Source organism: Salvelinus fontinalis, chromosome 11 (assembly GCF_029448725.1).
Source record: "Salvelinus fontinalis isolate EN_2023a chromosome 11, ASM2944872v1, whole genome shotgun sequence".
Lineage (NCBI taxonomy): Eukaryota > Metazoa > Chordata > Actinopteri > Salmoniformes > Salmonidae > Salvelinus > Salvelinus fontinalis.
In genome coordinates this window covers 18,614,901-18,641,866 of record NC_074675.1, presented here as the reverse complement: position 1 = coordinate 18,641,866, position 26,966 = coordinate 18,614,901, and the positions used below count along the sequence as shown (strand labels likewise).

Below are 26,966 nucleotides of genomic sequence, written 5' to 3'. Positions count from 1 at the left end.
AATAACAAACTCTATTCTATTCTATTCTCCTCCTGATCTCTCTCAACCCGACCCTTCATTACAAGCTCTAACCCATCCATTCCATGCACCAAACACTGTCTCACTCCTCTCTCAATTCTCCCAACCCCCCCATTCACCATTTCCATCCCATTCCACCCCATCCTCATTCCCTCTAATCCTCTCATATCTCCTTGCCTCCATTGGATTGGCACACTGAAGACCACCCAGGAAGTCTTTGCTGTGGTGTAATTTCCTTGAATCTATTGAGTCAACATTATTGTTATCAGAGAAAACAAGATATATTGTCAATTTCTTTAATGGGAGTCTATTTTGTTGTGTGCATCTCGAACAATAAAGCTTTTAAAGCTGACCAATCCCATTTGGTTCATGGCCAGACTGTGGACATTAAAAACAGATCGAAAATCAATAAATTAAGATAACAATGCCTGCCGACCCCGAGCATATTGTTCCTCTTTTAAATGATTGATTATGTAGCCTATGGAGTAACTCATTCCTTCCCCTTTTCCATTCATGCTTTTTCTTAGAATGAGCTCAGAATCGACAGGGATAGCGATAGACTAACCAATAATCCGATTATCTAATGAAAGCTTTAGATGCCTGAGATATGCTCAGTGTTTCATAACTGAAGGAACGATACCTTATTGATACAATAAATCATCAAGAATATGTATCAAGAAGAGTATGTGATAGGCCTATGTAATGTCATCCAACAGGGAATAGAACAGAATAGAACAGATCAGAAAAGAACAGATCAGAATAGAACAGAATAGAACAGAATAGAATAGATCAGAAAAGAACAGAGCAGAACAGAACAGAATAGAACAGAATATAATAGAATAGCCATGCACATCTGTGGGAGAGTGGTGACACTTATTACAGCATTATTTTTGCTCTCCCCAGTGAAGAAGTCCCATGATGAAGTCCCATCCCACATTTACTCCAGACAATAATACTCTCTATAGATGTGACCTCTTGACCAATGCATGCTATCTCTCGGAGGCGGAAAGCTCTCCACATTCCTTCCCCCACTAAAGACCCATAGCCCTGCTGTTGCTGCTGCTGCTGCTGTTGTTCCTGCTGCTGCATTGTAATTAGCCGAAGCGCTAGGACCCCGCGGACAACACTCTCTGGATGACACAGAACAAACTGCGAGTTGAGTTTTGGCCACTCAAACATGGAAATGTTGAACTGACAGCGCAGAACTACCTCGGCACTCTGAATTGGACGATAGGTAGGCTAGGCCTATCATACCGCCACCGGGGGATTGTTTTTGTGGAGAGATCGATTTTGGGAATCAATGTCTACGTGCGCAACTGAAGTTTTATTTTATGGGCTTTGATTTAGGCTGCTGTGCAATAGTATGATTTTTAGTGTTTGACGTTTTCTCTGGGAGTAAAAGTGCTGAACATTAATATTTTAACCAAATGGATTATGTTCATTTTGCGCAAAAGCTCTTTATAAGAAGTTGTTTTGTTGTAATGTTCTGGATATGTTTTCGCAGTATACCTTGCTAAGTGAGTGATGATTGATTTGGATATGTCAGCACCGCTGAGCGCTCATCCGCACACTCCATCATTCCTGGACTGGGGAAAGTAAGAAACCACCTGTTGTGAATGCTTTCTGGAACTTCCCACGGATATACCTCGGCGGCTAAAACAAGACATTGGAAAGGCGTGCGCAGAACGCACAGAGACATGTAAAGCCGGTATGCTTTACACGGAACACTGAGAACTCGTTTTGTATTCATGGGACAGCCACAGGCTAATAATCCTATTTTAATTTATTTCTATTACCTTTAGTTAATTATGTCGCCATGGTGGCACGGGTTAAGATGATGAGCCCTGTCTTGGCCACCAGTTGCTGTTGCGCTCAGAATGGCTCGCGAGGACGCGGTGAGGTGCCTGCGTTGCCTTCTCTACGCTCTCAATTTACTCTTCTGGGTAAGAGAAGCGGAGACCCCCGAGCAGGTGGCCTGGTTGTGCCCGCGCTCACGCTACACAATGCAGACAACTTTATACCCCCCCCCTCCCACCCATCCACCCCAACGCGTGCCTCCAAGGCGGAGTGCCTGCGCGAGGGTTACAGTTATTGATCATAATGGCCGGTTACTTTATACATAGGACTGCACCATACATTTTCTTGTAGAACAACAAATGTGCAGCAACTGCATGTTTGGCATTCTAGTGCATGCTATTCATAGGCCATTACATTTGATAAGTGCTCCAGGGTTGTAGTGGGTTATGCAAGTGTTGAACACATGGCAAAATGCCCCCTAGGCAACATTTTGTTGCCATACCAATTCCCTGGATTGTATTTCACTGCCATAAGCTTTTTCAGACAAAACATATTTTGAGTGGAAGTGTTTACTGTAGGCCTACTTGGTGAAACTGTAATGTTATGTGTGTGTCTGTGTGTAATGTGTGTGTCTGTGTGTTCTATCTCTCTCTGTGTGTGTGTGTGTGTGTGTGTGTGTGTGTGTGTGTTATGCTCCCTCAGCTCATGTCGATATGTGTCCTGGGGGTGGCTGCTTGGCTCAGGGACTACCTGAACACTGTGCTCACCTTGACGGCCCACACCAGGTGAGTGATATGAATCTCAATGTTGTCACCTCTCAGTGGGCAAGAGGGCAGGTACTGGCAGGAACAGGAGAGAGATAACAGGGAGAAAGTGGGAGAGGAAGGTAATTACTATATATGAGCTGGAGCAGTAAATAAGAAGAGAAAGAGAAAAGAGCGGAGGGCTGTTGGATTTATGTCTCACTTCCTCAACAAATCACCTCGACTCATACCTGGCAACCTTTCCACAAATCATCAACCGCATAACTTTTTAATTCAACAGTTTCTTATCACCTAGACCTGTCCACAGATCACCATCTCACCCCTCACTGGCCCCTGACAGTTACTGCTGCGGTAGAGGAGATCCACATTCCTACAGAGTGTAATCACTATTTACTGCTGGCTGCTGTATTAATAATGCAACAGGCCACACAGATAGAGGGGGGGAGAGAAATAGCAGGATGGATAGATAAATAAACAAAAAGTCTGCCAAGTTACTCTCCTCCCATTTCCTCCCCCCCTCCTCCCCTCTCTCTCTCTCTGTAGGCTGGAGGAAGCAGCAGTTCTCACGTATTCTCCGGCTGTCCATCCCGTCATCATTGCAGTGTGTTGTTTTCTTATCATCGTGGCCATGGTGGGCTACTGCGGCACACTGAAATGCAACCTTCTACTCCTGTCCTGGGTACGTGTCTGAATGAAATGAAATGAGTGTGTGTGTGTGTGTGTGTGTGTGTGTGTGTGTGTGTGTGTGTGTGTGTGTGTGTGTGTGTGTGTGTGTGTGTGTGTGTGTGTGTGTGTGTGTGTGTGTGTGTGTGTGTGTGTGTGTGTGTGTGTGTGGAAACTGTGACGAGCTCGGTTTCGTTGGAGAAGCTGGTTGTAATTGCTGTAGATCTTAGGTTTTCTTTAGCTATCGGTGTTAGTTACACATTTATACAACCTTGAAATACATACACGCACACGCACATGCACATGCACATGCACACACACACAGTGTCCCACACACAGTAGCCCTCCCTATCTATCTTCATGTGCTATTGTCCCCATCATCTGTAACAGCCTAATGTCCTCTACATCTCAATAAAGTAATATTATTGTGCCCTCATAAACCCTGGAACAGGCCTGTAAATTCACCCAACAGCCACACAGTTGCGTAGTTCCACCGTTCATACACCGGAGGGAAATGCAACGAGAATTCCCCCCTCGATTTTACAGCCGTTACTCATCTGACGCAGCGCCACGATGGTCATTCATCATCCCATAAGCGTGTGGAGCCGCGTCCTGTGTTAGCGAACGCCCCCCTCGCGCGGGGCTGCGTTCTGAGCGAGCAAGGGCCTGGTGCGGGGATGTTGCCGGTGTGTAGCGGAATGACGCTCCCGTGGATAAGTACAGCTGTAAAACTATTCACCACTGCTGCTGTCTGAGCCTGCCTGAGTAATGGTACCCTGGGCACTGATGGATGGCCAGAGAGAAGGAGGGGGAGAGAGCGAGAGCGAGAGCGAGAGAGAGAGAGAGAGAGAGAGAGAGAGAGAAAGAAAGAAAGAAAGAAAGAGCGAGCGAGGGAGCGATAGAGATGGACAGATAAGGGTTTGATTATCTCAATCACTCACCACTGTCAGTGTGGGACAACAAAAAGAGAGAATGAAAGAGAAACAGGGATAAAAGAAAGGAGGTAAAGAGGTGGATTGAGTCAGAGCAGGTGAAGGAGAAGGAGAGAGAAACCCACTGAGGTACAGAAAAGAGAGAGAGAGAGACAACCCCCCCAAAAAGCCATTTCCATCCAACCATGCATGCAGATCACTAAACTATGTATCATCTCTGTGCGTACAGAGCATGTGCTACGGAGCATTACTTTACTACACATGTGTTGCATACATAACATGTATTCCCATACAGAAGCAATTGTGGCAGCACAATGCACTATTTCCGTTGACCAATTGTGTCATGCATACAAAAACTATAACAGGGCAGGTACATGATTACTCATATTCCTATAGAGTGGAAGGTCAGGACACCGGAGAGGAAAGGGTGGAGTGGCGCCTGTTTTGTGGCTCCATCTCCCAGGTGTGCTGTGTGGGGAGACAAAGAGGGAGGGGGTTCCTGTGTCCGTCTCTCCCCGACCAAAGTGGCTGTATTCTGGGTCTCCCTCACGCTTCCTCCACCCCTCCATTGGGACTTCATTCATCCCTCTCTCCATGCAACTCTGCCCTGGCATTCTTGTGTTTCGCTGGCGCACTGCGGAGACAATATTATCTCGTTTGAGCGGGACAATGGGTAACGCTATCCCACAAGTCTTCGACCCGCTTATGGAGAGGTGGCTGAGAGGGGTGAGTGGCGCTTGGGTTACCCACGCATCCATTCACCAGCTGGTGCGTCCCTTTCAGAGGAACGCCTCCCACCGCCCCAACTCTGCTCTTTACCTGAATAACACCCCCCTCCTTCTCCCTTCAATTATAGCTGTGGTGGGAAATTGATGGTTCCCTGGCTTTAAGCTCAGTTAAAACCTTTATATGTAATAGATATTCATGTTTCTGTTGTGGACTAAGCTAGTGAAAGTGTCAAAGCGTCCATTTAAGGTCTCTGAGGGGTCGTTGGGATGTTTGTAGATGTTTACATGCGTGCAGTGGTGTGTTGTGGGATATTGGGGGTATGTTAGGGACGACTGCAGGGTCTTAAGTTGCTCTGAGAAGCTGTTCCAGCGAATGCGGAGAAAGGTCGCTTAAAAATAGTCCCCCCTTAAAGACGCCAAACAAATCCCCCTTAGCCTAAACTTATACCTCTCCCCCTCTCGCCCTCTCACTCTGTCGTTCCTCCACCTCTCTTTCCCTGTCTTCCCTCTCTCGCCCTTGTACACGTGTTAATTGAGTATCAGCGAGGGAAGGGAATTATGCTGTAAGTCTCTCTACACAGGAGGAAATCCTTTCTTGGAAGCCTTGACATTCCATTCAAACAACTGCAACCCTCCTCTAACCTCAGTGAGTGTGTGTGTGTGTGTGTGTGTGTGTGTGTGTGTGTGTGTGTGTGTGTGTGTGTGTGTGTGTGTGTGTGTGTGTGTGTGTGTGCGTGTGTGCGTGCGTTCGTTCGTTCGTTCGTTCGTGCGTGCGTGTGAGAGAGAGCTTTCTCCCTAAAATGAAATGTGTGGAACATAAAGACACATCTCTGTGAGAAAGGTAATACACTGAGTGCACAAAACATTAAGAACACCTTCCTAATATTGAGTTGCACTCCCCTTTGCCCTCAATTTGTTGGGGCATGGATTCTACAAGGTGTCAAAGGTGTTCCACAGGGCTGCTGGCCTGTGTTGACTCCAATGCTTCCCACAGTTGTGTCAAGTTGGATGGATGTCCTTTGAGTGTTGGACTATTCTTGATACACAGGGGAAACTGGTGAGTGTGAAAACCCCAGCAGCGTTACAGTTTTTGACACCCTCAAACCGGTGGACTTGGCAACTACTACCATATACCGTTCAAAGGCACTTAAATATTTTGTCATGCCCATTCATCCTCTGAATGGCACAAACACAATCCATGTCTCAATTGTCTCAAACTTCAAAATTATTCTTTACCTGTCTCCTCCCCTTCATCTACTCTGATTGAAGTGGATTTAACAAGTGACATCAATAAGGGATCATAGCTTTCCCCCTGGATTCACCTCGTCAGTCTATGTCATGGAAAGAGCAGGTGTTCTTAATGTTTTATACACTCAGTGTAAATGGAAGCTAGAAGGGGTCGAGGGAAGTGTCATATTCTCTTCACACCTGGAAATCGTCCTTGTAGAATGGTGAAGTATTGATGTACTGTTTGTGTATGTCTTGGTATGTGTGTGAAGGAGTGTGTTAGGGGGGGGGGTTGAAGGGTGAAAGGTCACACTCTGAGAGAGAAGAAGACCGGGGAGATGTTTTTGAGTGGTGAGATGAGTTTCTGGGTGAGAAGTGTGTGAGTGTGTGTCTGTGTTGTTTGGGACTAGCCTGCTCTAAATGGAGTGTAGCACTAACAAAGGCGAGGCAGAGCCATCTGTCTGCCAATAATATCTACACTCCAAACAAACAGGCTGTCAGACATACCCTGAACCACTGACATGCCCCTAATAGAATGGCTGACACACACATTACTCTTCATAAGACCTGTGTGTGTGTTTGTCTGGTGTGTGTGTGTTTGTTTGCACAGTTATGTTTACATGAAAGTCTGAAAGATTGAAAATAGTAGTGTTTTCTGTTGTGTTTATGTGAAATAGGTGTATGTGTGTATGTGCGTGTATGTGACATGAGTGGAACAGGCGTCTGGAGATTGAAGCACATTACATCACTACTCATTGTGTGGGAGCACTCTTTCTCCCACCATGACGATCAATCACTCAGACAAGACACTGCACAGTACTTCTCTGGCTAGCCTCAACACTAACATTCTCTCTCTCTCTCTCTCTCTCTCTCTCTCTCTCTCTCTCTCTCTCTCTCTCTCTCTCTCTCTCTCTCTCTCTCTCTCTCTCGATCTCTCTCTCTCGATCTCTCTCTCTCGATCTCTCTCCCTCGATCTCTCTCCCTCGATCTCTCTCCCTCGATCTCTCTCCCTCGATCTCTCTCCCTCGATCTCTCTCTCTCTCTCTCCCTCGATCTCTCTCTCTCTCTCTCCCTCGATCTCTCTCTCTCTCTCTCCCTCGATCTCTCTCTCTCTCTCTCTCTCTCTCTCTCTCTCTCTCTCTCTCTCTCTCTCTCTCTCTCTCTCTCTCTCTCTCTCTCTCTCTCTCTCTCTCTCTCTCTCTCTCTCTCTCTCTCTCTCTCTCTCTCTCTCTCTCTCTCTCTCTCTCTCTCTCTCTCTCTCTCTCTCTCTCTCTCTCTCTCTCTCTCTCTCTCTCTCTCTCTCTCTCTCAGTACTTCGGCAGTTTGTTGGTGATCTTCTGTGTAGAGTTGGCCAGTGGGGTGTGGACGTATGACGAGGTGAGTGCGGATTTTCTATATGATGTATATCTATGCTGCAGCTCTACGTGTGGTGGCCTTATAGGCCTGTCTATATTTTGTGCTGTGCTATGAATAAACATGAATGCCAGTCATGTGCAGCTCTGCTCAGAGAGCTCACCTCCTTCTCTGCTTACTGGGGCTACCCAATTAACAACATGACCAGTGCAGGGCACAGGCCAAAGAGCACAGGGAAATGGTACTGATGCTATATATGAACAACCGAAAAATCTAACTGAAAGAAACGTCCAGCGTCTCAAAATTCCACAATGTCCCTAAAGTGTTGTTGGGTTAAACCAGGTTCCACTGCGTTTTTTCATTGTACCCCTCTAATCAGGGACTGATTTAGTCCTGGGACACCAGATGGGTACAATTAATTATGAGGTAGAACAGAAAACCAGCAGGCCCGGACCTCGTAGGGTAAGAGTTGAATACCCCTGAGATAGGATATAATTGTGTCCCCGTTCTCATCCGTCCCTCATTCCCCTCCCTCCCCCTGCCTCCTCTCTCCCTCCTGCTCAGGGAGTGGGTGTTTGAACACAATGGTCAGGGCTCTCTATTACAACGGGTTCTCCCCTACAGGGCTGCCCCTCCCCTGGTCCAGGGGCTTATCTCTCCACCATGAAAGAGCCCACAATGGCATTGATGTCCCCTCACAGTATGTGGGACTCGCTCTGACCGCGCAGGTGTGTTTGTGTTTGTGTGTGTGTGTGTGCAGCACCTGGCCACTGACTAGAGCAGTGTGTATGGCAAACTGAGAAAGGTGTGTGTGTGTATGTGTTTTTGGTACTTGGCTACAAGCCCGAGGATGTGTGTGTGTAGCACTAGCACATGGCCTTTGAGTCCACAGTGCCACCCGCCACCCTCCTAATCAGAGTGTGACATACCTACCATGCCGCAGGGGGTTGTGGATATTGTAGTCGTTGTGCCTTGTCCTTTATCAGAACCCTGCTAGGGCAGCACCAAGGTGACGCACCTGGCCTCAGGGGAATTCTGGGTAACCAAGATGGGTAACAAGACCAGATGACAGAGGGATGAAGAGTGAAGGAGAGAGGAAGGAGAAGGGGATGGAGGCCCAGGGGTGAGTTAGGTGGAGGTTTTATTGGAGAGGAGAGGGGGATGAGTTATGCATGCTAAGTGTGTCAGACTGTGGGTCTGCAGATTAGCTCTGGTCTGGTTCCCCAGAGCCCAGACATGGGTAATTGTTTAGACAACAAGCCGTCGTCAACCTCAGCAACTACATACCGGAGTGTTGGAGGCCTGGGAAACTCTAGAGGAGAGAGTCAGAAGTTGTGTGTTTGAAAAAAATTGTGACATGGTCAGAGGATTGGACTATATAACTAGGCTTGAAACAGAGAGCTGGTAGCTAAATATACACCACTGTGACTGTTGCTCCAGTACGGTTTCAGGGCTTTCTGTTGAATGTCTTGTGACAATAATACATGAGCTGTACATGAAATGTTCTCAAATGAGGTTGAACTGAAACATAGCTGAACTGAATGGAACTATACTGAATGAAATGGAGTTTAAGGCTGACCCCATTTAGTCGACTGGTCGATTGTTTGGTCGATAGGCAGTTAGTCGACCGAGATTTCTTTAGTCGAGCAGTAGCAAAAATAAAATAAAATATCATGGTGTACAAGACCCCTGTCTGATTTGCGCCTGTCTGAGTGGAATGAACCATTGTGGAGGTCGTGGGGATGGTACAGGCCATCACTAAGACACGTGCTGCTGAAATTGTACATGGTTATATTCCGTAGGAATAGGGTGCAACACTAATAAAAATGATATTATTTTATAACAGATGCGGTTTCTACCGATGTTCGCGGTTCCGAAACACATCAGTGTGCTGTTGAATTGGCACCTTTTCCTAGACCATGTCGCTATGTGCATAATAGCCCATTTGAGTGTTTGTTTAATAGCCTACTGGTTCTGTGAGCACCAAGCCTTCGTGAGCACCAACCACACAACATGTCGCATAAACAATTTCACAAATTCGGCTGTTTTTTAAATCTTTGCTATGCTGTAATAAAGGCTTTAAACTTTTTTTATCTCGTTAAAACCGCCTCTCTGGTATTATTTATAATTTATTTAGTGTTGTTTACACTGTTCCAAATGATCAGACAATTTATATTTCTAATAATAATAACCCTCCTTTTTCCTTGATCTCCTTCTTATTGTTAGTATTACTAATATTGTTATGATCATCATTATTATTATAATAAGTAATGTCATTATCATTAGCAGGCTTAGTATAGCAGCATTGTATAACCACAATCAAGCTGCAGGCCTAAGAGCGCATCTTGTTCTGTCTTAATACCGTTACTTACAAAGGCCTATATTTCAATACTTACAGTTGAAGTCGGAAGTTCACATACACTTAGGCTGAAGTCAATAAAACTGGTTTTGGAAGTCGGTTAGGACATCTACTTTGTGCATGACACAAGTCATTTTTCCAACAATTGTTTACAGACAGATTATTTCACTTATAATTCACTGTATCACAATTCCAGTGGGTCAGAAGTTTACATACACTAAGTTGACTGTGCCTTTAAACAGCTTGGAAAATTCCAGAAAATGATGTCATGTCTTTAGAAGCTTCTGATAGACTAATTGACATCATTTGAGTCAATTGGAGGTGTATCTGTGGATGTATTTCAAGGCCTACCGTCAAAATCAGTGCCTCTTTGCTTGACATCATGGGAAAATCAAAAGAAATAAGACAAGACCTCAGAATTTTTTTTGTAGACCTCCACAAGTCTGGTTCATCCTTGGGAGCAATTTACAAATGCCTGAAGGTACCATGTTCATCTATATAAACAATAGTACACAAATATAAACACCGTGGGACCACACAGCCATAATACCGCTCAGGAAGGAGACGCGTTCTGTCTCCTAGAGATGAACGTACTTTGGTGCGAAAAGTGTAAATCAATCCCAGAACAACAGCAAAGAACCTTGTGAAGTTACTGGAGGAAACAGGTACAAAAGTATCTATTTCCACCGTAAAACGAGTCCTATATCGACATAACCTGAAAGGCCGCTCAGCAAGGAAGAAGCTACTGCTCCAAAACCGCCATAAAAAAGCCAGACTACGGTTTTCAACTGCACATGGCGACAAAGATCATACTTTTTGGAGAAATGTCCTCTGGTCTGATGAAACAAAAATAGAACTGTTTGGCCATAATGACCATCGTTATGTCAGGAGTAAAAAGGGCGAGGCTTGCAAGCCGAAGAACATGACCCCAACCGTGAAGCATGGGGGTGGCAGCATCATGTTGTTGGGGTGCTTTGCTGCAGGAGAGGCTGGTGCACTTTACAAAATAGATAGCATCATGAGGTAGAAAAATTATGTGGATATATTGAAGCAACATCTCAAGACATCAGTCAGGAAGTTAAAGCTAGCTCGCAAATGAGTCTTCCAAATGGACAATGACCCCAAGCATACTTCCAAAGTTGTGGCAAAATGGCTTAAGGACAACAAAGTCAAGGTGTTGGAGTGGCCACCACAAAGCCCAGACCTCAATCCCATAGAAAATCTCTGGGCAGAACTGAAAAAGCGTGTGCGAGCAAGGAGGCCTACAAACCTGACTCAGTTACACCAGCTCTGTCAGGAGGAATGGGCCAAAATTCAGCCAACTTATTGTGGGAAGCTTGTGGAAGGCTACCTGAAACATTTGACCCAAGTTAAACAATTGAAAGGCAATGCTACCAAATAATAATTGAGAGTATGTAAACTTCTGACCCACTGAGGATGTGATGAAAGAAATAAAAGCTTAAATAAATCATTCTCTCTACTATTATTCTGACAATTCACATCCTTAAAATAAAATGGTGATCCTAACTGACCTAAGACAGGGAATTCTTACTATGATTAAATGTCAGGAATTGTGAAAAACTGAGTTTAAATGTATTTGGCAAAGGTGTATGTAAACTTCCGACTTCAACCGTATATAAGCTATAGTACTGTATCAATCAATCATTCATTCGTTCGTTCGTTCATGTCATCACACAGCATACTAGTCATTCATGATTTGAAATCCAATCAAGCATTTTAATTTTAGAATAAATGATCAAAGCGAACTTTGAATAATTAGCATGAACAATAAATAAACCGTTCCATTTTGGAAATGAAAATGGACTCTCTGTTATGCTTATAATTCATTTAGTGTTGTTTATATTGTTCCAACCGGTCAGAGAAATTATTTCGTAATCTAACAGCTCCTGTTTGCACGCAGCACTTGCTCCTTACCTTATTTTTCTTGATCTCCAGTATTTTCCACAGCTAGTCAAATTTATTCCACACATTTTCTACCTCCGGAGCAACCAGTAAACATCCCCCCATTGAAGTTTATTTGTCACGTCCTATGCATCCATTTTGCTGTCACATGTGTTACGTTGTTCAGAGTTTGCTATAACCAATTTATTGATGTGAATATGATATGCTATAGGTCCTAATAGTCATGTGCATGCGATGGGTTCAGAGAACAGGGAATGTTTTTCCTAAACAAATGAGGTATTTCGGTAACTGAACTTTTCAGTCAGAAATAGCTGTAATTATGTTGCAGCTTCAGCAATACGGACAGTGCGATTAACACTGTTGATGTTATGTGAAGGTCGCTGCAGCATTTACATTACATTTAAGTCATTTAGCAGACGCTCTTATCCAGAGCGACTTACAAATTGGAGAGCGACTTACAAATTGGGCAGGGAGGAGAGAGAGACAATGAGTGATAGTAACACAGTCATGTCATTTTTTTAATACAGCGCAGCAAGTCTGAGCCCGCCCTGGCAAACTCAAATAAATTACGGTTGGACTCCCTCTAGTCATTTGTGTGGATTAATTATTTCATCAAACAGTGCGCTTAAAGCATCAGACAAGCTCACTGCATATACAGTGCATTTGGAAAGTATTCAGACCCCTTGACTTTTTCTACATTTTGTTACGTTACAGCCTTATTCTAAAATGTATTAAATGTATTTGATTTTTCAACAATCTACACACAATACTCCATAATGACAAAAGCAACAATTTTTTGAAATATTTGCAAATTAAAAATAAAAAGCTGATATCACATTTACATAAGTATTCAGACCATTTAATCAGTACTTTGTTGAAGAACCTTTGGCAGCGATTACAACCTTGAGTCTTCTTGGGTACGATGCTACCAGCTTGGCACACCTGTATTTGGGGAGTTTCTCCCATTCTTCACTGCAGATCCTCTCAAGCTCTATCAGGTTCGATGGGGAGCGTCGCTGCACAGAGGGGGATGGTGCAGTTTTTCATCAAGAATATCTCTGTACTTTGTTCTGTTCATCTATCCCTCGATCCTGACTAGTCTCCCAGTCCCTGCCGCTGAAAAACATCCCCACAGCATGATGCTGCCACCACCATGCTTCACCGTAGGGATGGTGCCAGGTTTCCTACAGATGTGACGCTTGGCATTCAGACCAAAGATTTCAATCTTGGTTTCATCAGACCAGAGAATCTCGTTTCTCATGGTCTGAGAGTCCTTTAGGTGCCTTTTCGGAAGCTTCCAGCGGGCTGTCATGTGCCTTTTACTAAGGAGTGTGGACACACTACCATAAAGGCCTGATTGGTGGCATTGGTGTAAAGTACTTAAGTAAAAATAATTTAAAGTACTACATAAGTAGTTTTTTTGGGTATCTGTACTTTACTTTACTATTTATATTTTTGACTACTTTTACAATTACTTCACTATATTCCTAAAGAAAAGAATGTACTTTCTACTCCATACATTTTACCTGACACCCAAAAGTACTACTACCTTTTGAATGACAGGTGTGTGCCTTTCCAAATCATCTCCAATGAATTGAATTTACCACAGGTGGACTCCAATCAAGTTGTAGAAACATCTCAAGGATGATCAATGGAAACAGGATGCACCTGAGGTCAATTTCGAGTCTCATAGCAAAGGGTCTGAATTATATTTCATTTCTTTATATAAATTTGCAAAAACAAATTTACTTTGTCATTATGGGGTATTGTGTGTAGATTGAAAAAAATATTTAATCACATTTAAAATAAGGCTGTAATGTAACAAAATGTGGAAAAAGTCAAGGGGTCTGAATACTTTCCCGAATGCACTGTAGTTGATTTGTTAAACTTCTTATGGCTGGGATCCCGTTAACGGGATTGAAATGACAACAGCCAGTGAAAGTGCAGGGCGCCAAATTCAAAACAACAGAAATCTCACTATTAAAATTCCTCAAACATACAAGTATTTTACACCATTTAAAAGATAAACTTGTTGTTAATCCCACCACAGTGTCCGATTTCAAAAAGGCTTTACGACGAAAGCACAACATATCATTATGTTAGGTCAGCACATATTCATAGAAAAACAGCCATTTTTCCAGCCAAAGAGAGGAGTCACAAAAAGCAGAAATAGAGATTAAATTAATCACTAACCTTTGATGATCTTCATCAGATGACACTCATAAGACTTCATGTTCCACAATACATGTATGTTTTGTTTGATAAAGTTCATATTTATATCCAAAAATCTCAGTTTACATTGGCGCGTTATGTTCAGTAATGTTTTACCTCCAAAACATCCGGTGATTTTGCAGAGAGCCACATCAATTTACAGAAATACTCATAATAAACATTGATAAAAGATACAAGTATTATACATGGAACCGCTCCTTAATGCAACCACTGTCAGATTTCAATTTTTTTTAATGCATTAATCTGAGTACAGCGCTCAGAGCCCAAACAAGCCATAAAGATATCCGCCATATTGTGGAGTCAACAGATGTCAGAAAAGCATTATAAATATTCACTTACCTTTGTTGATCTTCATCAGAATGCACTCCCAGGAATCCCAGTTCCACAATAAATGTTTGATTTGTTCCATAAATTTCATAATTTATGTCCAAATACCTCCTTTTTGTTTGCGCGTTCAGTACACAAACTCACGACGCGCGGGCAAGTCCATGCGAAGTTCAGACGAAAAGTCATATTACAGTTCGTAGAAACATGTCAAACGAAGTATAGAATCAATCTTTAGGATGTTTTTAACATAAATCTACAATAATGTTCCAACCGGAGAATTCCTTTGTCTGTAGAAATGCGATGGAACGCAGGTCTAACTCTCACGTGAACGCGCGTGGTCAGCTCATGGCACTCTGCCAGACCCCTGACTCAAATAGCCCTCATTCCCCCCTCCTTCACAGTAGAAGCATCAAACAAGGTTCTAAAGACTGTTGACATCTAGTGGAAGCTTTAGGAAGTGCAATATGACCAATATTCCACTGTATATTCGATAGGCGATGAGTTGAAAAACTACAAACCTCAGATTTCCCACTTCCTGGCTGGATTTTTTCTCAGATTTTTGCCTGCCATATGAGTTATGTTATACTCACAGACATCATTCAAACAGTTTTAGAAACTTCAGAGTGCTTTCTATCCAAATCTACTAATAATATGCATATATTAGCAACTGGGCCTGAGTAGCAGGCAGTTTACTCTGGGCACCTTATTCATCCAAGCTACTCAATACTGCCCCCAGCCATAAGAAGTTAAAACACATAGAATGTGCCTATGTATGGAAAAATACACGTTTGAAAAATTGGTCGAAAGAACAGACGACTCTCGGTCGACCAAGATTTATTTTTTGTCGGGGACAGCCGTAATGTAGTTACACTGTTATGTTCTGTCCAAGCCTTCAATTCATAGGTCAGATATGATCAGTCTGAAGTCCAGGATGCCCAACTATGGCCTGCAGCGTTACCAGTGGCTAACACACACCTGGAACACCTTCCAGACTGAGGTGAGAGGTCACTACCCCAGAGTTCACCACCCCAGAGGTCACACAAATCCTACACAAACACTTAGTGGTTTTATATCATAACTCAAGAGCTACATTTTAATAAGATATTACATTTATGAGAGGTTATTAGTGTTTTAGTGCTTTGAATATGCAAGATTGCTAGTTATAAAGGGCTGGTAATGTATGGCAACTTTCTTTGACTGTGTGTTCCCCAGTTTAAGTGCTGTGGGGTCATCTACTTCACTGATTGGCTGGAGATGACAGAGATGGAGTGGCCACCAGACTCCTGCTGCTCCAATCAGTATCCAGGATGTGCTCGCCACGCCCACTACCGTGACCTCAGTGACCTTCACCAAGAGGTGAGTGCCCCAGTGACCCTTTTTTTATTATTTATTTATTTTTATTTCACCTTTATTTAACCTGGTAGGCAAGTTGAGAACAAGTTCTCATTTACAACTGCGACCTGGCCAAAATATAGCAAAGGAGTGCGACAAAAACAACAACACAGAGTTACACATGGGATAAAGAAACATACAGTCAATAACACAATAGAAAAAGTCTATGCACAGTGTGTGCAAATGTAGTAAGGGAGGTAAGGCAATAATAAGACCCTCTGACCTCACAGTAAGTGTTAGGTGGTGGTTAGACCTCTGTTGACCTGTTCACCTACTGAACCCGCTGACCCTACCCTGAAAAGTGTTATGATCATTACAGATGATCATTACGGCTCTCTGTAGCCCCAGGTGGATCTGCCAATGCCTTATTGACGTACCTTCCTCTATGACATCATCAGAAAGGGACACACAGGCTTACATATTCCCATTCGCCAATTGAGTAAACCTGTTAGTTCAGAAGAGACAGAAACAATAACAAGAAACTTTTTGATATAGGCTACTTACATTCTGAATGGAGTGGAGATGATTTTCTTGGAGTTGGAGTTTTCTACTTAATACTTTCACAACAACCTGTTTCCAATGGGATGACTATTTGCAGCCTGAAATGACCTGCCAAGTTCAATGGTGGAGAGAAATCCATACAACTCAATTAGAGCCAATCACAGGCTTGATAGCATAGTGTGCCTTCTGGATGCTGCGGTTGCCAGATTGTTGAGACAGAGTGCAGCTATTACATCTCATCAAGCCCACCAGGGGACAAGGTATGCTGCTGTCTGGGGCTGAGGGGAACACACACACAAAGTCTAGTAGGGGGTGAGGTACGCCAAGCAATGACAGCTAGCCTGCCAGCAGGATACAGAGAGAATACAAAGCAAACTCACCGTAGAGTCTCTCTCTATTTCTATTTTAATATTTCACCTTTCTCTCACACACCCACACAAACACACAGGCAGACACACAGGCAGGCAGGTAGGTAGGCAAACAAGCAGACAGGCAAGCAGGCAGGCAGGCAGGCAGGCAGGCAGGCAGGCAGGCAGGCAGGCAGGCAAACAGGCTGGTTGGCATGCAGGCAGGTTGGCAAACAAGCAGGCAGGCAGATAGGCAGGCAAACAGGCATGCAGGCTGGCAGGCAAACAGGCTGGTTGGCATGCAGGCAGGTTGGCATGCAGGCAGGCAGGTAGGCAAACAGGCTAGTTGGCATGCAGGCAGGTTGGCAAACAGGCAGGCAAACAGGCTGGTTGGCATGCAGGCAGGTAGACAAACAGGCAGGCAGGGAAACAGGCTGGTTGGCATGCAGGCAGGTTGGCATGCAGGCAGATAGGCAGGCAGGCATGCAGCCAGGCAGGTAAACAGGCTGGTTGGCATGCAGGCAGGTTGGCAAACAAGCAGGCAGGCAGATAGGCAGGCAAACAGGCATGCAGGCAGGCAGGCAAACAGGCTGGTTGGCATGCAGGCAGGTTGGCATGCAGGCAGGCATGCAGGCATGCATGCAGGCATGCATGCAGGCAGGTAGGCAAACAGGCTAGTTGGCATGCAGGCAGGTTGGCAAACAGGCAGGCAGGGAAACAGGCTGGTTGGCATGCAGGCAGGTTGGCATGCAGGCAGGTAGACAGGCAGGCATGCAGCCAGGCAGGTAAACAGGCTGGTTGGCATGCAGGCAGGTTGGCAAACAGGCAGGCAGGCAGGCAAACAGGCTAGTTGGCATGCAGGCAGGTAGGCAAACAGGCAGGCAGGCAAACAGGCTGGTTGGCATGCAGGCATGCATGCAGGCAGGCAGGCAGGCAGGCATGCATGCAGGCAGGTAGGTAGGTAGGCAGGCAGGCAGGTAGGCAGGCAGGTAGGGCCGCACACACTCAGTCTTCTTTCCTCTAGAGGGAAACATCCTCATCTCCCCATCTACAGCTCAATCACTGTCCTGGTCTAACCCCAAAACCAACCCTGTCCCCTATCCCATCTACAGCTCAATCACTGTCCTGGTCTAACCCCAAACCAACCCTGTCCCCTATCCCATCTACAGCTTAATCACTGTCCTGGTCTAACCCCAAACCAACCCCGTCCCCTATCCCCATCTACAGCTCAATCACTGTCCTGGTCTAACCCCAAACCAACCCCGTCCCCTATCCCCATCTACAGCTCAATCACTGTCCTGGTCTAACCCCAAACCAACCCTGTCCCCAATCCCATCTACAGCTCAATCACTGTCCTGGTCTAACCCCAAACCAACCATGTCCCCTATCCCATCTACAGCTCAATCACTGTCCTGGTCTAACCCCAAACCAACCCTGTCCCCTATCCCATCTACAGCTCAATCACTGTCCTGGTCTAACCCCAAATCAACCATGTCCCCTATCCCCATCTACAGCTCAATCACTGTCCTGGTCTAACCCCAAACCAACCCCGTCCCCTATCCCATCTACAGCTCAATCACTGTCCTGGTCTAACCCCAAACCAACCCTGTCCCCTATCCCATCTACAGCTCAATCACTGTCCTGGTCTAACCCCAAACCAACCCTGTCCCCTATCCCATCTACAGCTCAATCACTGTCCTGGTCTAACCCCAAACCAACCATGTCCCCTATCCCATCTACAGCTCAATCACTGTCCTGGTCTAACCCCAAACCAACCCTGTCCCCTATCCCATCTACAGCTCAATCACTGTCCTGGTCTAACCCCAAACCAACCCTGTCCCCTATCCCATCTACAGCTCAATCACTGTCCTGGTCTAACCCCAAACCAACCATGTCCCCTATCCCATCTACAGCTCAATCACTGTCCTGGTCTAACCCCAAACCAACCCTGTCCCCTATCCCATCTACTGCTCAATCACTGTCCTGGTTTAACCCCAAACCAACCCTGTCCCCTATCCCATCTACAGCTCAATCACTGTCCTGGTCTAACCCCAAACCAACCCTGTCCCCTATCCCATCTACAGCTCAATCACTGTCCTGGTCTAACCCCAAACCAACCATGTCCCCTATCCCATCTACAGCTCAATCACTGTCCTGGTCTAACCCCAAACCAACCCTGTCCCCTATCCCATCTACAGCTCAATCACTGTCCTGGTTTAACCCCAAACCAACCCTGTCCCCTATCCCATCTACAGCTCAATCACTGTCCTGGTCTAACCCCAAACCAACCCTGTCCCCTATGCCATCTACAGCTCAGTCACTGTCCTGATCTAACCCCAAACCAACCATGTCCCCTATCCCCATCTACAGCTCAATCACTGTCCTGGTCTAACCCCAAACCAACCCTGTCCCCTATCCCATCTACAGCTCAATCACTGTCCTGGTCTAACCCCAAACCAACCCTGTCCCCTATCCCATTTACAGCTCAATCACTGTCCTGGTCTAACCCCAAACCAACCCTGTCCCCTATGCCATCTACAGCTCAATCACTGTCCTGGTCTAACCCCAAACCAACCCTGTCCCCTATCCCATTTACAGCTCAATCACTGTCCTGGTCTAACCCCAAACCAACCCTGTCCCCTATCCCATCTACAGCTCAATCACTGTCCTGGTCTAACCCCAAACCAACCCTGTCCCCTATGCCATCTACAGCTCAGTCACTGTCCTGATCTAACCCCAAACCAACCATGTCCCCTATCCCCATCTACAGCTCAATCACTGTCCTGGTCTAACCCCAAACCAACCCTGTCCCCTATCCCATCTACTGCTCAATCACTGTCCTGGTCTAACCCCAAAACCAACCCTGTCCCCTATCCCCATCTACAGCTCAATCACTGTCCTGGTCTAACCCCAAACCAACCCTGTCCCCTATCCCATTTACAGCTCAATCACTGTCCTGGTCTAACCCCAAAACCAACCCTGTCCCCTATCCCATTTACAGCTCAACGACTGTCCTGCTCTAACCCCAAACCAACCCTGTCCCCTATCCCATCTACAGCTCAATCACTGTCCTGGTCTAACCCAAAACCAACACTGTCCCCTATCCCATGTCTGACCTCCTCCACCTCAACATGTCTGTCTGCTGTGTTTAGTCAACAATGTTAACCCCCTAGCCTTATCAACAGTTCCCCTGGCCATAGCAACAGTTCCTCTCCCCGTGGTCCAGGCCAAGTGGTGTGGCTATAGCAGGGTTCTAGCAGGTCCGGTTTGCCCGGTGCAGACTGCTAGGCGGCCCATTGTCACCTGGGTGAGAGGTGCTGGGTGAGCAGGCTGTTCCTGCCTGACAAACACACCTGGATAGGCCTGCCTGGAAAATATGGAGGGAGAGGGTGGAGAAAGGGGAGGTTGTGACAGTGGAAAAAGGGAGGGAGATGGGGTTAGGGGAAAGGGAGGAGGAGGTAAAGAGAGAGTTGATACAGGAAAAGGGGGAGAGAGAGGGAGGGGGAGAGAGGCTAGTAATTGTGTTAAATGTAAACTCTGAGAGGTTCTTATGAAAGGGTGTGTGCTGCTGCTGCTACGCCTCACTAAGTAAAACTAGGCATACAGAGAGACAAAGAGATGCTGTGTGTGTGTGCGTGTGTGTGTGTGTGTGTGTGTGTGTGTGTGTGTGTGTGTGTGTGTGTGTGTGTGTGTGTGTGTGTGTGTGTGTGTGTGTGTGTGTGTGTGTGTGTGTGTGTGTGTGTGTGTGTGTGTGTGTGTGTGTGTGTGTGTGTGTGTGTGTGTGTGTGTGTGTAGTGAGGATGAGTCAGTTAGTCAGTCAGTCAGTAGAGGAGGGAGTCAAGGGGAATGTGTAGAGGATCCTTTCTATCTCCTGTCTGTTTTCTCTATCTTTTTTTATACCAGCCTCTCTCCCCCACGTTTACTACCCTTTCTCCACAGGACTTTCCTTTCCTCCCACTTGTCTCTCACTCTCTCTCCCACCTCTCTCTCTCTCTCTCTCTCTCTCTCTCTCTCTCTCTCTCTCTCTGGCAGCAGTAAGGTGTAGAGTAGCTCAGTCTGGTATGTAGCACCACAGAGTGAATATCCCTTAGTCAGGAAGTAATAGACTGGCCTTTCTACACCTCCACTACTACTCCCTCTCTTTCCACTTCTCTACCGTCGTCCTCTCTTCCCCTACATCTCTCTTTCTCTCACTCTCTTCCCCTCTGTTTCTTTCTCTCCGTGTACATGTTGTCCATGTGATAGGATGAGAGAGCATTTTCAATTTGTTCCTACAGCAGATGTACACCTCACAGAAACAGTATGGGAGGTCTGGCCCTGGTGAGACAGACAGACTGAAACAACATTAATATTACATGAATGACATGGATCAAACGTATGCCATATTTCAACATGGAAAGGCTTCAACTCTTGTTGTATTCATTTGTCTGTGTGTGTGTGTGTGTGTGTGTGTGTGTGTGTGTGTGTGTGTGTGTGTGTGTGTGTGTGTGTGTGTGTGTGTGTGTCTGTGTGTGTGTGTGTGTGTATGTGTGTGTGTGTGTGTGTGTGTGTGTGTGTTTACTACAGGGCTGTGGGCCGAAGATCTACAGTTTCATCAGAGGAACTAAGCAGCTGCATGTGCTGCGTTTCCTGGGTGTGTCTATAGGAGTGGCCCAGATTCTGGCCATGACCCTGACCCTAACCCTGCTCTGGGCCCTCTACTACGACCGCAAGCCTCCCGAGCCCACCCCGCCCGACCCCCCACCAGGAACCGACCCTGGACCTCTAACCATCACCCACGGACCCCAAGGGGAGGCTCCTAAATTGGGTAACACTCACCTGGCTGAGGCCTGGTCCAATGCTGCGACCACGTCTAACGGACATGGACACACCCAGTTTGAGATGGAGAGGCTGTCCTAGCGGGGGGTACACTGTCTACCCATCTGCCCCTCACACCACCCCTCACCCCTACTTCACAGACACTGAGAGAGGGGAAGAATAAGAGGATGAGGAGAAAGTGTGAGACTAGATAAGGGGGTTGAGAAAATGAGGGTAGGAGCTATGAGAGAGATTGGGCACAGGTGCAGGAGCGTGAATGCCCCCCCATGCCCCTCTCGCTTTCCCGTAGGACAACATACAATGACATACTGGACTCTGGGACTTTTTAGGACTATTTTGCCACAGCTGGGATTGGAAATTGTAACGGAAACGAAATAACTCTAAGTCAATGCTTGCTCCTATAGCTTCACCACTATCCAAAAGTGAGGAGCGGAGGGAATCGTTGTAGGTTTCCCAACATTCCTCCTCCTCGTTGGGAATGTTTGGGAATATCACCGCTAGCACTGACTGGATGAAACCTGTTCAGCAAAGACTGCTGTAAGGACATGTCAACTCTTCATCTCACTCAAAACACACCGAACCAAGGAAATTCAGTTTATCTGGACATTTGGAAATATCCTATGTCTTAATTTGACAGACCTGTTGGAATCCACAGGAACCACTCAGCCCTATTCATGAGCGTTTGTGCAGAAGTCAGAGTGTATTATCGTAGTCTACTATAAACGGAACATGATGTTGGCTATTTATCTCTGGCTCTGTGAGAATAATGCATATCAGCTCAAACAATAATCTGTGCATTTGATCATTTCAGAGGGGTTGTGAACTATACTGTGTGTTAGCCAAGGAATAATAACACAACCAAGTGTTTGTTCTCTGATACAGATCACTGTCAGCATGACACACTTAGGGATGAAAAAGATAATGTTCTTTCATCGCCACACAGCACGTATCATACATTTGAAGCGAACAGAATTCATTCTGGGAGAACTATGAGAACAATATGTGGGAGAGTATGGTCTTTCATTCTGAAATAACATGCCCTGCTTTCAGTGGGGGCTGCTGAGGGGAGGGCGACTCATAATAATGTCGGGGAACAGAGCAAATGGAATGGCATCGAACATATAGAAACCATGGGTTTGATGCCGTTCCACTCATTCTGCTCCAGCCAGTACCATGAGCCCTTCCTCCCAAATGAAGGTGCCACCAACCTCCCGTGCCTGTTTTCCATTGAGAATCCATAGTATTTATAGCTAGAAGGGCAGTCTGTAAACTGCAGCTGTCATCACCTACTGAATGGCAGAAACTACCCATAAGATCCTTTAAAGCCACTGGTGATTAGATTTAATGTTTGCCCTCTAGCTGTGTGCCCCCTTGCTGTGTGTCCCCTTGCTGTGTGTCCCCTTGCTGTGTGTCCCCTTGCTGTGTGTCCCCTTGCTGTGTGTCCCCTCGCAGTACCTCATCAAAGGACTCTGGTCATCCTTGGCTTTCAGAAAGGACACTCCAGAGGTGTCACACTTAAATGCTGCTGGAAGGACACATGAATGGAGGGAACTTTGGTCCTAACCTAAGGGTTCCTGGGGGACAGTGATGTACTGTCTGGACAGGGTGAATGAAGGTGGCAGAGGCCCCTTTCAAAGTGCACCCTTAATCAGAGAAACACAGGCCCGATCCCAAACGAACCTCTATGCCCCTCATGGATTCCTACCTGATGCACTAAAAGTAGTAGCTGGGAGTTGAATGGCATCAGCAATATAGTCACAGCTCCACCTAGGCCTCCAGGTTGGCAGCTTTCTGACAGTTTCACTCAGTTCAGATCAGCAGGGACAAACCAGAAAGTGTGTAATGGAAGTGGTTATGGGTTGGTTCAAGGTCTCAGAGAGACAGGCGAGGGGGCCAGCGTATATTGAGTAGCAACTTTAACTTAGACATTTTTGATGGAGGGGAAAAAAGTGCCTGTTTAGAAGAAGAGTAGGATGGATGGATGAGCCTACAATTAAAACCCTGCTGTCTCTCTCTCTCTCTCTCCCTCCCGCCTTCTCCTAACTCCTTCCCTCGCTCTGTTCGCTGCTTGACAATGTGAAGGATATGATTTATGAAAGAGGGAAAGGCGTGTAGCGCCGCTGTCACAGTGGGTTACAAAAGACATATTGTTTTCTTGCTGGTCGCTGTCTCTCCCCTCCTCTCTGCCTCCTACGTCTATTCACTTATTCATCTTAGTGGGATACGTGTGTGTGTGTGTGTGTGTGTGTGTGTGTGTGTGTGTGTGTGTGTGTGTGTGTGTGTGTGTGTGTGTGTGTGAGAGAGAAAGAGAGAAACAGTGTGGTGTACAGACAGTAAGCCTCTTCATTCCTCTTTCCTCACATACAGTACCAGTCAAAAGTTTGGACACACCTACTCATTCAAAGGATTTTCTTTGTTTTTACTATTTTCTACATTGCAGAATAATAGGGGTGACATCAAAACTATGAAATAACACATATGGAATCATGTAGCAACCAACAAAGTGTTAAACAAATCAAAATATATTTTATATTTTAGATTCTTTAAAGTAACCACCTTTTGCCTTGATGACAGCTTTGCATACTCTTGGCATTCTCTCAACCAGCTTCACCTGGAATGCTTTTCCAACTGTCTTGAAGGAGTTCCCACATATGCTGAGCACTTGTTGGCTGCTTTTCCTGCCCTCTGCGGTCCAACTCATCACAAACCATCTCAATTGAGTTGAGGTCAGGTCATCTGATGCAGCACTCCATCACTCTCCTTCTTGGTCAAATAGCCCTTACACAGCATGGAGGTGTGTTGGGTCATTGTCCTGTTGAATAACAAATGATAGTCCTACTAAGCGCAAGCCAGATGAGATGGTGTATTGCTGCAGAATGCTGTGGTAGCTATGCTGGTTAAGTGTGCCTTGAATTCTAAATAAATCACAGACAGTGTCTCCAGCAAAGCACCCCCACACCATCACATCTCCTCCATGCTTCACGGTGGGAACTACACATGCAGAGATATCCTTTCACCTACTCTGCGTCTCACAAAGACACGGTGGTTGGAACCAAAAATTCCACTGGTCTAATGCCAATTGCTCGTGTTTCTTGGCCCAAGCAAGTCTCTTCTTATTATTTGTGTCCTTTAGTAGTGGTTTATTTGCAGCATTTCGACCATAAAGGCCTGATTCACGCACTCTCCTCTGAACAGTTGATGTTGAGATGTGTCTGTTACTTGAACTCTGGGAAGCATATATTTGGGCTGCAATTTCTGAGGTTGGTAACTCAAATTAACTTATCCTCTGCAGCAGAGGTAACTCTAGGTCCTCCTTTCCTGTGGCGGTCCTCATGAGAGCCAGTTTCATCATAGCACTTGATGGTTTTTGCGACTGCACTTGAAGAAATGTTCAAAGTTCTTGAAATTTTCCACATTGACTGACCTTCATGTCTTAAAGTAATGATGGACTGTTTTTCTCTTTTTTTATTTGAGCTGTTCTTGCTATAATATGGACTTGGTCTTTTACCAAATAAGGCTACCTTCTGTTCATCACCCCTACCTTGTCACACAACTGATTGGCTCAAACGCATTAAGAGGGAAAGAAATTCCACAAATTAACTTTTAAGGAGGCACACCTGTTAATTGAAATGCATTCCAGGTGACTTCCTCATGAAGCTGGTTGAGAGAATGCCAAGAATGTGCAAAGCGGTCATCAAGGTAAAGGGTGGCTGCTTTGAAGAATCTCAAATATAAAATAGATTTAGATTTTTTAATAAAGCTTTTTTGCTTACATGATTCCATATGTGTCAGGTCATAGTTTTGATGTCTTCACTATCATTCTACAATGTAGAAAATAGTCAAAAAGAAAAACCCTGGAATTAGTAGGTTTGCCCAAACTTTTGACTGGTACTGCAGATATATCAGGCCTAGATCCCTTTCCCTCTGTTCTTAGTCTCTGTCTAATTGATACAGATCTATGATATTTTGCTCTCTGAATTTAGTTTTGAATAACAGTAGAGAAGTCAGGGAGAAAGGACTGTCTCAATCCCACAAGTCTCTTTGGAGACAAGCGGGTCACTGCTTTAGGACAAATTCACAGTAGACATGGGGACAGAGGGATACAAACACATACTCTCTTTCCCCTCCCTTTCTCTCTCCCCTCCCTTTCTCTCTCGGTGTACAGTAAAAGGAGCCAGCGGCAGAAATAAAACCATTACCCTCTGACCCCTGTGTAAAAATAGCTGGGGCAGAAATAGTCTATGTGCTGGCATGCTGCTTGGGTAAGTCCCGCTTCAGTTTTCCCCCTGATGCATGTCATCTGCAATGTACCCTGGGAAGCTGAGGGACCACACATCCTCCCAAAACATCTCAATTACTAACTCCCTGATGAGAAATATGCTAATACAGATAGACAAATGTGCGCGCACACACACACACAGATGTGCACATACACACACACACAGGCAAAGACAGACACACATGCACACACACACACACACACAGACAGGCCAACTCCCTTATGAGAAATATGCTAATACATTCACAGTGCAGAGAGAAATTACCCTGGGAGATAGACTCTCCTGCTCCATATTGTATGGCTGAGATTGGACAAGACTGCACCCCCTCACCCCATCATGTCTCCACTCACAGCTATAGGACTATCATTATATAGTGTCTTCAGAAAGTATAACACCCCTTGACTTTTTCCACATTTTGTTGTGTTACAAAGTGTGATTAAAATTGATTTAATTGTCATATTTGGTCAACGATCTACACAAAATACTCCGTAATGTCAATTGTGCAACATTTGATTGTGCAACATGTGCCATTATTCTTTTCAAAATTCTTCAAGCTCTGTCAAATTGGTTGTTGATCATTGCTAGACAACCATTTTCAGGTCTTGCCATAGATTTTCAAACAGATTTAAGTCAAAACTGTAACTCGGCCACTCAGGAACATTCACTGTCTTCTTAGTAAGCAGCTCCAGTGTAGATTTGGCCTTGTGTTTTAGGTTATTGTCCTGCTGAAAGGTGAATTAATCTCCCAGTGTCTGGGGGAAAGCAGACTGAACCAGGTTTTCCTCTAGGATTTTGCCTGTTCTTAGCTCCATTCCGTTTCTTTTTTATCTTAAAAAAACTCCTGAGTCCTTACAAGCATACCCATAACATGATGCAGAGACCACAATGCTTGACAATTATAAAATTCAGTTATGTGTTGTATTGGATTAGCCCCTTAACAAAACACTTTGTATTCAGGACAAAAAGTGAATTGCTTTGCCACAGTTTTTGCAGTATTACTTTAGTGCCTTGTTGCAAATAGGATGCATGTTTTGGAAAAAATATTATTCTGTACAGGCTTCCTTCTTTTCACTCTGTCAATTAGGTTAGTATTGTGGAGTAACTACAATGTTGTTGATCCATCTTCAGTTTTCTCCTGCAGCTATTAAACTCCGTAACTGTTTTAAAGTCACCATTGATTGGCCTCATGGTGAAATCCCTGAGCGTTTTTTGTCCTCTCCGACAACTTATCCATTTTAAATTCAGCCTGTAACACAACAACATGTGGAAAAATTCAAGGGGTGTGAATACCTTCTAAAGGCACTG

General features: G+C 45.2%; 1 protein-coding gene across 1 annotated transcript; it reads left to right on the top strand.

Moving 5' to 3' along the window:
* Window positions 1-1,172: 1,172 nt before the first annotated feature.
* On the top strand, window positions 1,173-23,396 carry LOC129865221 (tetraspanin-12-like). The gene is made up of 7 exons (XM_055937823.1): window positions 1,173-1,961; window positions 2,518-2,600; window positions 3,123-3,258; window positions 7,441-7,506; window positions 15,213-15,320; window positions 15,536-15,679; window positions 21,130-23,396. Exons 1-7 carry the CDS (start codon window positions 1,896-1,898, stop codon window positions 21,460-21,462), a joined length of 936 nt encoding a protein of 311 aa, XP_055793798.1. The 5' UTR covers window positions 1,173-1,895; the 3' UTR covers window positions 21,463-23,396.
* Window positions 23,397-26,966: the final 3,570 nt, after the last annotated feature.